The sequence below is a fragment of the Pleurodeles waltl genome, chromosome 8 (genome assembly GCF_031143425.1).
Source record: "Pleurodeles waltl isolate 20211129_DDA chromosome 8, aPleWal1.hap1.20221129, whole genome shotgun sequence".
Classification (NCBI taxonomy): domain Eukaryota; kingdom Metazoa; phylum Chordata; class Amphibia; order Caudata; family Salamandridae; genus Pleurodeles; species Pleurodeles waltl.
In genome coordinates, this window is record NC_090447.1 from 600,266,999 (window position 1) to 600,282,493 (window position 15,495).

The 15,495-nt window shown below is 41.9% G+C and overlaps 1 protein-coding gene across 5 annotated transcripts in view; it reads right to left on the minus strand.

Moving 5' to 3' along the window:
* The window catches only part of TMCO3 (transmembrane and coiled-coil domains 3), a 612,636-nt gene that overhangs the window by 325,199 nt on the left and 271,942 nt on the right, over window positions 1-15,495 (minus strand). For all 5 annotated transcript variants that reach the window (XM_069204660.1, XM_069204658.1, XM_069204662.1 and 2 more), the window contains exon 7: window positions 13,004-13,190. In XM_069204660.1, the coding sequence (XP_069060761.1) occupies window positions 13,004-13,190 (187 nt within the window). The remainder of the gene's footprint in view (window positions 1-13,003; window positions 13,191-15,495) is intronic.

Sequence of the window (15,495 nt, forward strand, 5' to 3'; positions counted from 1 at the left end):
ACTAATTCTATTGCTCCTTTTTGTAGCAACGCTTGGACCTCTAGTCCTAGAAGATCTATGTGTTGTTTTGACATTTTGTGTGTTTTCGGTGGGACGTTTGGAGGGAATTTGATAAATTCTATGCAATAACCATGCTGGATAATTGTTAGGACCCAAGTGTCTGTTGTTATTTCCTCCCAATGTTTGTAAAACTTGGTTAATCTTCCCCCCACAGGTGTTAGGTGTTGGGGATTTGTGACGTGAAGTCACTGCTTGTTTTGAGGTGTTTTGGGACTTTGGAACTTTCCTCTACTCTTTTGGAATTGTCCCCCTCTATATTGTCCCCGAAAACTTCCCCACTGATATTGGCTCTGATAAGTGGGCCTTGTTTGTGAGGTTGTGGGTTCTGTAGTTTGTGCTCGAAACCCCCCTCTAAACTGCGTTTTGCAAAATGTGCCTCTGCTCTGTGGGGAGTAGAGTGCGCCCATGGCTTTGGCTGTATCAGTGTCTGTTTTAAGTTTTTCGATAGCAGTGTCCACCTCCGGCCCAAACAACTGCTGTCCGTTAAAAGGCATATTAAGCACGGCTTGTTGTATTTCCGGCTTGAATCCTGACGTACGTAACCACGCGTGTCTCCTTATGGTTACTGCTGTATTTACTGTCCTAGCAGCTGTATCTGCTGCATCCATTGCTGACCGTATCTGATTATTTGAGATACTTTGTCCTTCCTCCACCACTTGTTGTGCCCTCTTCTGGAACTCCTTGGGTAAGTGTTCAATGAAATGTTGCATTTCGTCCCAATGAGCCCTATCATATCTTGCCAGCAGTGCCTGTGAGTTGGCAATACGCCATTGGTTGGCAGCTTGTGCTGCAACCCTTTTCCCTGCAGCGTCGAACTTGCGACTCTCCTTGTCTGGACGTGATGCGTCTCCTGAGGTGTGAGAGTTTGCTCTCTTGCGAGCTGCCCCTACTACCACAGAGTCTGGTGTTAATTGCTGCGTGATATATACAGGGTCTGTTGGCGGTGGCTTGTACTTTTTTTCTACTCTTGGAGTTATGGCCCTGCCTTTCACAGGCTCCTGAAACACCTGCTTGGAGTGTTTTAGCATTCCGGGTAGCATAGGTAAGCTTTGGTATTGGCTATGAGTGGAGGATAGTGTATTGAACAAAAAGTCATCCTCAATAGGTTCTGCGTGCAAGGTGACGTTATGAAATGCAGCTGCTCTTGACACCACCTGTGTATAAGCTGTGCTGTCCTCAGGTGGCGACGGCCTCGCTGGATAACAGTCAGGACTGTTATCTGACACAGGCGCATCATAAAGATCCCATGCGTCGGGATCATACTGACTCATTCCAGTATGAGTTGGGGATTGCATCAGTAGTGGAGTGGCTACTGGTGATGTGTGCGTTGATGGTGGTGGGGATGGTGGCGGTGTTGTTTGTTTTGCCACCTTTGCCTGTGGCTGCTTGTCCTTTTCTTGAAAGGCAAGCCTTCTTTTCATCCTAATTGGGGAAAGAGTACTTATCTTCCCTGTGTCCTTTTGGATGTGGAGCCTTCTCTGAGTGTAGTCTGGCTCCATTGACTGTAGTTCTTGTCCGAACTTATGTCCTTGCATTTGGGAGGACAGGCCCTGTTCCTCTGTGTGGGAACCTGATTTCGGTTCCGAGGCTGGATGTTTCGGAATGGAAACCTTTTCGGTAGCCTTTTTCGGCTCCGACGACACCTTCTTCATTTTCGGCGTCCCGGTCTCTCGGTGCTGACTTGTTTCGGTGCCGCCCTCTCGATGTCGAACCTGCTTTGTGTTCTGGAGACAAACACAAGTTACAGACCAGGTGCTGATCTGTATACGGATCCTTGTTGTGGCATTTGGGGCAGAAGCGGAATGGGGTCCGTTCCATCAGCCTTGAAGGACACATGGTTGGGCAGACCAGGCCCGACGGGGGATCGAAAAAACCCCAAAGGGCCACCAGAGCTCTTCAAAAGTCGGTGTCGATCTGTTGTTACTAACCTGATACCGAACGCAAACAATACCGTCGAATTTTCCAAGATTCTAACTATCTTTCCGAACCGAAACACGAAGCGAAAAGGAACACGTCCGAACCCGATGGCGGAAAAAAAACAATCTAAGATGGAGTCGACGCCCATGCGCAATGGAGCCGAAAGGGGAGGAGTCCCTCGATCTCGTGACTCGAAAAAGACTTCTTCGAAGAAAAACAAGTTGTAACACTCCGAGCCCAAAACTAGATGGCGGGATGTGCAAAGCATGTGTATCTGCAGCTACACATGCCATCGAACATAAGATTACAATACGATTACAATACAATACACACAACGGACGGTTTGCAATTGTGCCGCATTTTTTTACTTGTTTCTACTCCAAATGGGGCTATATTTACACCCCGCTCATCCACCAACCTCGTACCATCTCCGACCACATGGACTGGGTAATGTCCTCTTTCTCCTGGTCTGTGGCCTCGGTGCCTCTGCACACTATATTTAGAGGGTGGTATTAGAGACATCAACCATCAGGAAAGCTTTCCTGTAGCCATACTTCTGATCCACCCGACTGCAGCCGTCTCATGGAGTCCCACTCAGACCAATTTTTAACTAGGTAAAAGTGAAGAGCTGCATGCGTTGTGCTGTATTTGTATACTTTTGACTCCTTCTCAGTAAGGCATGCTTAGAAACAGGTCCTCCGGCAATCCCGTGCCCCGTCTGATAAGTCTAGCCATCTGCTCCTCCGCCTTCCTTCTAGTTGGGTATGGGTGTCTTCCTTTCTCAACTTTACTGTTTAGGTCCGCAAAGTAACAGGGCTAGAGCCCGAACATCAGACCTAATCTTCCCACATCCAATCACTTGATGCCCTACTTTGGTCTCCTCCATTTTATTACTCTAATTTTGCCAAAGTTTTAGACAACCACCACAATCAGCTAGACCCCAGGGTACCCACTCCAACTGGTTGCTCCTCTGCTGCTCTTGGGTAGATCACAGAGCATAGCCTATAGCAGGTTGTATAACAACTCCCATTCATATAGGTTTATGCTATAATCAATGGAAGCATGCTCTACCAGCAGAGTAGAAAACCGTGATTGGAGCGCATGTCTAGTCCTTGTTCATGACCCCAAAACATTATGTATACAGTTCACATGGACACTATTCCGTCCATGTCTACCTTTCTGCAAATGTACTTTGGCACCTGATCAAGACACTGAAATACTAGGTAAATGCAACTACAATACAACACTATAGAAACATCTGTTCACATCTGGAGCTGATGATGTCCCTGTTTAGAGAGGATGTGGCCAAGCAGTTCTGGCTTCGAGGAGGATCAAGGTTGATTTGCATGTGTTTTCGCCTAGGCTCTACTGGCACAATAAGCAACAAAAATGATGAAATGTAATGTGTACAAGATTAATTACAAATGGCATATAATGGTCTAAGGATCTCACAATGCTGCTTTTACTCTCAAATCGAGTGTACACAGTTTGCTGAGTGAGCACACTGCAGAGAAAGACTATGGAAGTTCAGGTTGAGGTTGACAAGCTGATGGGGGTCCGGATGACTCATACCATATGTTGGGGATACAGTTGGAGAGAGTGAATGTCGGCAGGGTATATGTGTATGTGGTAGGATGTGTTTTATTAAGTGTGGGGTTATACAGATAATAGTGTATGGTAGTCACTGGTGTGCAGAGCGTGGGATGTATCCTAACTGTTGATGCTGACTTGATGTTTGACCTTTGCATGAGTGACCACCCTGCCACCACCTCTTCAGCAAAATACTTCTGACGGATTTAAAAAAAAAATATATATATATATATATATATATATATATATATATATATATATATATATATATATAAAAAAAATCAATTCCCTGTATACTATTATCGATCATGATAAGGGCATTGCAGCTTGCAGACACTTTTTAGATGTTAGATCACTTAAATATCTGGCACACACTGAAATGTTAATATATATGATAAGATATTGTCTGACGAATAATTTCTTTCTGTTCAATGGGGTCCTTTATCAGCAGATCCTTTGAACTGCGATGGGCACTTGTTTTGCTCCAAGTTTTGCCTGCCTCTTCTAAGGCTGGTGGGAAGAGAATATTTTTAAAGATGAAGAAAAGTATCCAGAAACCAGTCAGGCAATCTTATGGCTAAGATATATTGATGATCTTTTCATTATTTGGAAAGGATCCGAGGAAGAAGCTTCTCATTTTGTTTTTAAATTAAACAATAATGATTTGAACATAGGTCTGACGTACAAAATGAGTAGGCTATCTATTGAATTCTTGGACACACTGATAAAGATTGATGAAAACAAGGTCAATACTGAACTCTTTCGTAAGTGCACAGCAGGTAATAGTTTATTACATGCTTCGAGTGGACACCCAGAAAATTTAAAGTGGAGTATCCCCTATGGAGAGCTGCTAAGAGCTAAAAGAGTTAGCAGCACTGATGAAACCTTTATAATTGAGCAAAAAGAGATGATTATGAGATTTAAACAGCGGGGATACCCTGATTGGGTTATTAAAAAAGCAATCGATAAAATCAAGGGAACAAAAAGAATTGATATTTTATTTGATAATACTCCCAAACAGAAGTTGGATGATAATGATGATACTAGATGGATTATGACTTTTAGTGATGATACAAAACAAATTAAGAATATCATTACAAAAAATTGGAAGATACTGAAAAGTGACCCTGTTATTGGGGATTCGATATTAAATAGACCTCAGATTACGTATAGAAGAGGACGTAGTTTACAGGATATGTTAAGATCTAATGATATTACCACTATGTCTCAACTTAGAGAACATGGCCTACAAGGTTTCTTTCCTTGTGGGCACTGCAAAGCATGCCGCAATAGTGTTATGCGTAAACAATATGCACTATGCAAACCTGGTAAAAACAGGTTAATTAATCAGTTTATAACATGCAGTACCCCGTTTGTGATCTATATATTGGAATGCCCCTGTAAAAGATGGTACGTTGGGAGCACTAAACATAGTGTTAAATAACGGATCTTGGAACACATGCGTGCCATAACTTCAGCTGATGATCATTACCCAGTAGCAAGGCACTTTAGAGAGAAACATAGTTCTGATTGGACCCAGTTGTCCTATTTTGGTATTAAACATGTCCCTTCATCCCATAGAGGGGGTAATAGGGAATTAATATTGAGGAAAAAAGAGTCAAAATATATTTTAGATCTAGAGACTAAGACACCCAAAGGATTGAATACTGGGGAAGAACTGAATACCCACTTGTATGATGATTGAAATACGACCACAATAGGGTACAATTTGCGCAGTGATGACTATTATTGTATTTATTAAAAGATGATAGTATTTAATAGAATGTATTAACTTTTTTGAATGTGAAAGAGGAGATGTTTTACCTGTTCTCCTTTTTTTAGAATTAGTATAGCGTTTATGACAATGTTTTTTAGTAGTTGATTAGATTGGGGGAGTTATGGTCACCTATTTAATATATGTATTTATTTATATGTCTTTTTCAGATTTAATGGGTCGTCTGAAATTAATGCTGATGTCTACTTGCCACCGCTCTCTCCATATTGCACGTTATTGGGTGTTGGCAGTGCAGGTTATAAGATAAGGAAATGTAATAAGAATTCCTGTTATACTGTTGGTCTGGCGCATTAGTATTAACCATGTAAGAAACGATACAGGGGTATTATTACTGCAATTATTGTGGTCTAGGTACAGTTATTTGAATTATCCTTCACATTGTGTGATTTTAGTTCACCGTTGGGCTTATAAGTGATAATATTTTATTATAATACATTAGCCCGGTGTTCTATTTTGGCATTAATTAATTTTACCTTCCGCCTCTGCATGATATTTTACCCCATTACATGTCTATCTTATACGGTCACTTGGTTGTATAATTATGTATTTATATATTTATATGTTTATTTATATATTTGACAACTGTGTGTACTGGTACAGATTTCATCAGTTATTGTAATCCAGATGGAATTTAGTGTTATAAAAGTTTATACTTTTGGGTTTCCAATCTTGTACCTTGTATCTGTTGTCTGTCTTATTTTTATGTCTATGAATGAATAGTATTTAGTAATGGTTGATTGGTGGTGAATATCACGTGACCAAGGCTGCAGTGTCAGTCGAAACGCGTTGTGCTTTGATTAAACATGGTTTTCACTTGTCCTGAATCCTGAGCGTGCGATTTTTACTCTTTGGCTTTGGTGGATATATATATATATGTATAATCATTAGTGTGGAACGAAACATTTTTACTCGGTGTGCCTGGCGATATAACACATTAAGAGGAAAATTAAGGTGGAAACAAACATGAAGATGGCAGGATATTAGGATTATTACTTAAGTGCTGGGGTGTACTAAATTACATTTTGAAGCTCCATTTTTATATAAGCCTTGAAATAGCATCAGCTACGTGTTTGACAAGCCAGTAAAAAAAAAAAAACACTATATATATATATATATATATATATATATATATATATATATATATATATATATATATATATGTGGACCGGTTAACTTCACTTTAAAAAAAATAGCATGTGTTTTCTATTAAAGTTTACTTTTCATAATCACAGTTTTAAACATATTTACATATACAAAACTGGGCATAAACTACCTGTCTGGTGTATAGTGAGTTGAAACACTCTTTTTAAACGTTAAGTAAGCAACAACTCTGTTAGTGGGTGAAACTAGCTGAAGAGTCTTGTCTGACTGCAGGAGTCACACATGGTATCAAACCATTTGAAAGTTCTAGAATGGAGATGCAATTACATTCTGGCTTTTTTGCCCATGTGCCTGTACACGAGTCCACGACTAACGGTTAACACAATAATCAGAACATACAATGTGTAACTGCACATGTTAATGAGCACAGCTGTTATCAGCAGGGCTGAATGATGAATTGTCCAGCTTTAAATGGTTCCAGGAGCATATATTAAAAACCAAAGTGAATAATCTAATATACTCCTACATTGGCAATGACTGATTAGTTCTGAAAGAACGGTACAATCCACCAACTTGTGTGCACCAGTGATGCCTATGCAATTATAATGATATCAAAATTTCGGGTATCATTGGGGCATTGCCTATTTATTGTCAGGGATAAATGGCGTGAAGATGTTTTAGGTGTGGAGTGAACGCCATGACATCGTTTATTCCCCACCAACGACTTCATTTACACTGTGACCAAGCTCACCTAACTACGCAGCAAAATAACACCCGTTCCCCAAGGGAGGCCTTAATGGCTAGCTCTGATATTCTGGTCTGCAGCATCCCATCTAGAGTCTTGTTATCCACGCACAGCTCTTCCAGCGCCCCTCAGTCTAGACGCGCAGCGCCCTTGGTTTGACAGGCAGGGAGCCTTCTTCTGGATCAGAAAATTAATCCAGACAAATGGAGGGAATGTCAGAAATGTATGCTAAAATGCGAACTGCCAGGGTAAATTGGGAAAAATACATTATTTCGGAAAGAACAAACACAGAGCAATCAGAGATCTCTGCTTGCTACAGGGAGTGCAGAATTATTAGGCAAATGAGTATTTTGACCACATCATCCTCTTTATGCATGTTGTCTTACTCCAAGCTGTATAGGCTCGAAAGCCTACTACCAATTAAGCATATTAGGTGATGTGCATCTCTGTAATGAGAAGGGGTGTGGTCTAATGACATCAACACCCTATATCAGGTGTGCATAATTATTAGGCAACTTCCTTTCCTTTGGCAAAATGGGTCAAAAGAAGGACTTGACAGGCTCAGAAAAGTCAAAAATAGTGAGATATCTTGCAGAGGGATGCAACACTCTTAACATTGCAAAGCTTCTGAAGCGTGATAATCGAACAATCAAGCGTTTCATTCAAAATAGTCAACAGGGTCGCAAGAAGCGTGTGGAAAAACCAAGGCGCAAAATAACTGCCCATGAACTGAGAAAAGTCAAGCGTGCAGCTGCCACGATGCCACTTGCCACCAGTTTGGCCATATTTCAGAGCTGCAACATCACTGGAGTGCCCAAAAGCACAAGGTGTGCAATATTCAGAAACATGGCCAAGGTAAGAAAGGCTGAAAGACGACCACCACTGAACAAGACACACAAGCTGAAACGTCAAGACTGGGCCAAGAAATATCTCAAGACTGATTTTTCTAAGGTTTTATGGACTGATGAAATGAGAGTGAGTCTTGATGGGCCAGATGGATGGGCCCGTGGCTGGATTGGTAAAGGGCAGAGAGCTCCAGTCCGACTCAGACGCCAGCAAGGTGGAGGTGGAGTACTGGTTTGGGCTGGTATCATCAAAGATGAGCTTGTGGGGCCTTTTCGGGTTGAGGATGGAGTCAAGCTCAACTCCCAGTCCTACTGCCAGTTCCTGGAAGACACCTTCTTCAAGCAGTGGTACAGGAAGAAGTCTGCATCCTTCAAGAAAAACATGATTTTCATGCAGGACAATGCTCCATCACACGCGTCCAAGTACTCCACAGCGTGGCTGGCAAGAAAGGGTATAAAAGAAGGAAATCTAATGACATGGCCTCCTTGTTCACCTGATCTGAACCCCATTGAGAACCTGTGGTCCATCATCAAATGTGAGATTTACAAGGAGGGAAAACAGTACACCTCTCTGAACAGTGCCTGGGAGGCTGTGGTTGCTGCTGCACGCAATGTTGATGGTGAACAGATCAAAACACTGACAGAATCCATGGATGGCAGGCTTTTGAGTGTCCTTGCAAAGAAAGGTGGCTATATTGGTCACTGATTTGTTTTTGTTTTGTTTTTGAATGTCAGAAATGTATATTTGTGAATGTTGAGATGTTATATTGGTTTCACTGGTAATAATAAATAATTGAAATGGGTATATTTTTTTTTTTGTTAAGTTGCCTAATAATTATGCACAGTAATAGTCACCTGCACACACAGATATCCCCCTAACACAGCTAAAACTAAAAACAAACTAAAAACTACTTCCAAAAATATTCAGCTTTGATATTAATTAGTTTTTTGGGTTCATTGAGAACATGGTTGTTGTTCAATAATAAAATTAATCCTCAAAAATACAACTTGCCTAATAATTCTGCACTCCCTGTATTGTTATGTTCTGAAGATTCACTGCGCTGCTTCACATAACTGATTTGGGTGTCCAACAGCACATTCCTTAAAAAATAACTCGGCTCATAATTCTCACTGTATAGGCAGTAGCCAATTTAAAGTCTGTTGTGTAACTTGGTGGGATAATTTACCATTTGCTAGCAGTAAACAATCCATGTAACGATGTGAAATGGGAAAGTAAGTTTGTGAAGTTGCTCTGATAGCACTGTACTTTTAACTATATCAACAGAAAAGTCAGACCTCACGTGGAAATAATTTCTGTGCTATTTATATATACCCTAATCCAGTGGTTCCCAACCTTTTGACTTCTGTGGACCCCCTCTTTACCAGTACTGGAACCCGGGGACCCCACTGAATTATTATTGGGATCCAGCCCCCCCCAATGAGTCATTACTGAAACCTGGGCACCTAATCTGTAAATATTATCACATTTTCTAAGCAGTCACGGACCCCCTGAGGAGGCTTTGAGGACCCCCATGGGTCCCAAGACCACAGGTTGGGAACCACTGCCCTAATCAAAGGAACATTAATCAATTGATTACAAAACTAGCATATATGTAGTACTGCATTCACGGAAAAGTTTTGTCAATCACTTATTGTAATCGCACACAGAAAAAAGAAGAATTGGGCATATGACCCGACATCCACGAATCAATATGTAAAACAAAAGTAACAGGATTTACATTATAATGGGCCAGTTCCACAATTTTCACTACAAACCAAGGGTTTCCAACATGTCTCTCTGAACGTCAATCTTGCATTCTACCTTGGAAACCTATGATTTCCAATGTTGTTTGGGGGGTGGGGAGGGGCACTAGAACCGTGTTTTAGGAAAAACATACAATAGTTTATTTAGACAATAGTCTCTTCTCCTAATGTTAAATTCCAGAGCCCTGGATTTCCTCGAATTGGCTTTCGAAGTGAAGCGGACAAACCGCTACGGTTGAATATTAAACACATGCGAACAGAATACAAAGGCATATCATACTTCAGCATCTCAGAGCAGGCACGAACCCCTGGGGTTTACAAGTAAAAAACACACCTGGTGATCTTCAATTAATGTCCAATCTACTGCAAGGAATTCAGCTGCGCACGCACTAAAGGTAGCTGTGTGTGTATGGATGGTGCTCTTAACAGAGACAGCAGAATGACTAGTGAGAAGAAATTCTCGGTATACAATTTATTCAAAATCAAACATTAACAAAATTGGAGAAAGACCAGAAAAATGACAATCTTACCAAAGTTTATTCTTACGCAAAGGAATTATTCCATGGAAGACCTGAAGCAAGGACAGCACTGCCTGAATACCAAAGACATTCCAAAAACTGTTTAATCAGTTTCTCAAATACATCTTTGGCTGAGTCATCCAACGAACAAGATATAGACAAAGGAACTTCTGGGTGCAACTACAGAAGACTCACAAAACAACTACCTGTTTAGAGAGAGGCTACCTGAGATCAAGAGGGAGCTACAACCCGAATCACCCACTGGAAATGAGGACAAGAGTCAGACATACAAAAATCTATAAAATCGCCTATTGTAAATCTCTCAAAAATATCTCTTTTGAAAGAACAAGAAAAGGTTCTAATGAAAAGGTGATCTTTGTTTCAACAAGCCTCAGGATTGCTGAATTTGCTCTATTTTATATTCTCTGGCAAGGATTTGCCGAAGGGCACATCGGCCCAAGGGAACTAGACTGTCTAAGCCCCCAGACTCCAGTTTTGTACCTACTGCCAAAGATTCATAAAAATATGGAAAACCTGACAAGGAGACCAATCATTTCTGGTGGTCAATCTTTACTTGAGCAAATGTACAAACACATGGATATATTTCTAAAACCTTTTGTGACATAATCCTGACCGTACATCCAGGACACCACAAATTTCATCAAGAAAGTCGAGAATCTGCTCTTTGACAAAAAAACTCAATGGCTGGTGAGTTCTGATATAGTGTCCCTCTACACTAATGCACCCCAGGATTATGCCCGGGAGTGACTAAACTCAATCTGGAGAAAAGAGAGAAGACCACACCAAGTACCAACTGAATTTATCCTATCATTAGCAAAATGTGCACCGAGTACTAAATGCATGCTGGTTTTTGTGATCAAGTGATTGATGCTCCTTTAATCACAGTATATATAAATAGCACAAAAACGCTTTCCATGTTAGGTCTGATTTTCTGTGGCTATTTTAACTGTTGAGTAAATACTTCCCCACACCAAATTGACATGGTAGTGGTGTCTGGAGCACACTTTTGTGTGATCCCAGGCGTGCTGTCAGAAGAAGCTGAGGGATTAATCTGCACAACAAGGAGGTCTGTGAAATTATGTTGTTTTCATCAACATCCAGAGGCACACTATCAAAGTACGATATGGAAGCTGAATATTAGCGATGTACTTACTACCGGCTAGGACTTTCTCCCAAAATATTTCTATCACTGCACAGGTCTACATTATGGGTGCCACAGTTCTCTGTTGAAGACACCACTTCCAATATTTCTCTTTGTCACCAAACATGGCTTTTATATGTACGGTCATAAACTACCATCAGTGATGTTTTATGATTACAAAACTTTAATGAAGGACTCCGGTCTTATTTCCCTCAAGTGTTCTGGTAATGTGCAGATGGGGTATGTTTCACTTCTAAAGCTTTATAAAGTAGTGAAACAGCTTATCTTGTGCTCTCTGAGAGGATACATGTTAAATTATTTGTAATTTTCTTAAACCTCGCATGTGTCTCCTAAGGCAGTATGCCAGTGGCGTGGGCTGGAATTTATCTTTTACTGTGATGTGGAAAATATCTTTCCAAGGTTTAAAGCAGCTGGGGTTTCCTCTATCACATAACTGACTGCCACAAGTAGGTGTGCTGCGGTTCCATTGATGGAGTACTTCACTTTTAACCCCAGACTAGAGTTTGGGTTCTCAACCATCAGTGTTATGCGGGATGAAAATGTTTCTATCAATCATTCACAGGTAGAGGTCATCCAGTGGCTCGAGAATATTTGGATCGAAATGTGAAAAAGTCCTCAAAACCTTAGCAATGTTTGTGGGAAGTCATCGCAGGTTTCCTAATAGGACTTTTGAGAGCTCTTGTCTAAAGATATACCAACGCTTCAATCTGGTTCACTCTTCTATTCTACAGCCAGTGTTGTTGTGCTACTAATATGAATCATTTGATTGAGGGGTGAGGCATAACACTGTCAGCAAGACAGGACCAGTTCTCCCACTACATTCTGGTAGATGTGCTTTACAGTGTTTTTGAAGTAGAGAGTGTTTACCACTAGTAACCAACAGAGGCTGCGAGGTAATGACTCAGAAGTAGGGTCCTCGATGTAATGAGGGTACATCAAAAAATATGTAAAAGGGACAGCGAAGAGAAAACATATGGGCCTTCCAGATCAAAAAGAGGCACATATGAGATACTGGCCTTATCAACGGCCACCAAGGGCTACTAAATGCAAATATGAAAAGTAGTAATCAATTTTATTAAGAAGCTACTTGAGTCAATACACATAGGCTCATCGACACCAACGTTGGGACGTCTGTAATTAGACCAACTTGTGACAATTATCTTAACTGTCCTACAATTCTCCAAGTCAAACCAAGTAACTGGCACTAGGCACAAGGGCGTTGGATGGCAAAAAATGCACACACTCACAATCTGAATGTCAAAGTCAAAATTGACAACATTGTAAAAAAAATATATAATTACCGTCTTTGCATTATCAAGGCCATACGACATGTGGACTGTATAGGTCCAAATATTTTGGCCACAAATTAGCAAGGTCAAAATCCTGCTACGGAGAAGCATTTGTAAAATGCACATAATGTATTTATAGTCAGTGGCTCTACCATATATAAGATTTAAATGATGTTCGGGAGAAAATGGTACATACCATCCTTATCGCCTCTCGAGCTGCTCCCAAGGAATCTGGATACGAGGGGTGTACTGGATAATGACAAACAGGCAGATATGAAGACACTTTGTTTTGGTCTTATTTGCAAGAAATGTCCCCAGAGCAAGCCGAAAGCAATCATTAGCAGAGTCATGAAGCAAGGTCCTTGCACAGATATTCTCCAGACCTAAGGGTTAAAAATAATTATATATTTTTTGTGTGTTTTTTAATTACCCATTCCTCCACGATTTTTCAATTTCTGATAAATAAAAGTTTTGAGCAGTCTTAGTTTACAATGTTCCAACTTTATTTGTCTATTATCAAACACAAGAGGCCTTTATGCATCAGTACAATAAATAAAATGCAGTATTGTAATTTAACAGCAGAGACCCAGCATGGTTACTCTCCAAAGAGCCCCAGATTTAGACAGCATCACTATCCTATCCTCACTGATGGTTAAGGAATGTGCATAACTGTAAATTTTATTAAGTTTTTGGTGCCATGTGGGGAGGTCACACTTGATCACTGGACAACCATTAATTTTTTAAACCCCCTGCAAATAAGACCCTATTCTGCTTGCCTTTAAATTCCAACAGAACAATAATGCCCCACCCAGAGGAAATGAGATTGGAGGGGATGTTTGTGGCTTTTCCGGATTCCGGATACCAACACCAAAGACAAGGTATTTTTGTATTGATAGTTTACAGTTTAAACAAGGTAGGCCCTATGGGCAGGGTGCTGTGTATGTGAAAGGTAGGGCATATTTTTATCTGTTACATGTCCTAGTAGTGACAGTCTATTTAATTTTTCACTACTGTGAGTGCTGCTCCTCCCATAGGTTTGGCATTGGGAATTCCCCTATACATGTCTAAGAGGTAATTTCTGATCTATAAGAAGTAGCATGGGCATGTTTGGTATGTTTGAAATGGCAGTGAGAAATCGTGCTTACTGGTGTAGGGGGATTTTACATTACTATGTTAGAAATGTCACTTTTAGAAAGTGGGCATTTCTCTGTGCTTATAGCAAGTGCCTTGCAGCCTGACTCCAATCCACGTCTAGGGCAGAGTGACAGCTACTTTGTGCATACTCTCCAGACAGCCATCAATCAGGGAGGGTTAGGTGTGAGATGGTTACATCTGCATTCTTCTACATGCAGCCAGGGAGACTGGTGGTCTCCCTGGGCTGGGAGAGGCAGAGGGTGTTCACACTTTACACTTGTATAGTCTGTGTCCTGCCTGCATGCAAAGGGATTATTTACCCCCTACTGATGTCTGGAGCCAGAGACAGGGAGGAGGGAAACTCCTGGAACTGGTCAGACTTTGCTGGGAACTTCTCCCACCTTCTAGAAGCAGGGCATCAAGGTATAAGTAAAAGAGCTCTGACCCCATGTGTTAGAGCACTTTTGGAAACTGGTACGGAACATCTCGCAGGACTGATGGACTGCATAAAGGACTCCTCTGGACTGCTCATATGTTGTTGCCCTGCTACCTTCTGTTGCTTGTTGGCATAAAGGACTTAGTGGATTGCTTTTCTGATAGTTGCCCTGGTGCCAGCTGCTCCCTGACTCTTTATTGTAAGGCACTGTGGGACTACTAGACGGGGTCGCCATTGGAATTGCTGATTTCGTTGTGCTGGTCTGCCTACTCACTGCTAGTCGCCTGACTCCCCCCCCCCCCCCCCCCCCCAAGGGTGCTTTCCCAGGAGCTTAGCACATGAGGAACACTGTTTCGCTCCTGGTTTCTGTGACCTACGCATGAAGGGTGCTTCCCTGGTCACCTCCTAACATACCAGCATGTAGGAGAGGCATCTTGTGATCAGACAGCACCTGTTAAGAGCCTTGCTTGCTCAAAGGGATTAGCCAGGCCTGAGCATTTCCCTGGTACTCATAGAAGCGCAAGTCCACAGCGCTTTGTGCTTTACCTCCGCACTACACACTGCAATTAAAAGATCCATCTGCCTTTCACATATCCCTAGCAAAGCTCTCAGGCAGAGTGAGCCGTCTTCCTGAGATGCATTGCCTGGGCAGCCAAGAGACACCTCACGTATGCGGTGCCATCCAAAGCTGCGGCCTCCCTCCCCATCAGGAGAAATGGAGATTAGTAGCAGTGATAAATTGCACCCAAGTCTCGCAGGGCTAACCCAATGCCTCCGGCCAGCATCCCCCATCGGCATGGCCCCATCCACCAGGGGAGAGGTGACTGCCTGGAGGAAGCATGATGTCATTCCCTCTGCCCCAGGGGACACTACCACACACACGCTCACTGCCGAATCATTGTGGAGCCAGGAAGAGGACCACTGTTGTGGGGGATCCTGGCGGCAAGGCCCCTGCCATCGGGAGTGCCAGAGCTAACAGGAGTTTGTATTTTTTTTTTTTTTTTAATTCCCGGAGCCCGCAACAGCCACACTGTGCGTCTCCAGACAGCTGATGCAACTTAGCCCTTGTGGAGGGATGGGCCAAGGGAGGCCTCTCCTACGTCATGGGCTGTGTATGC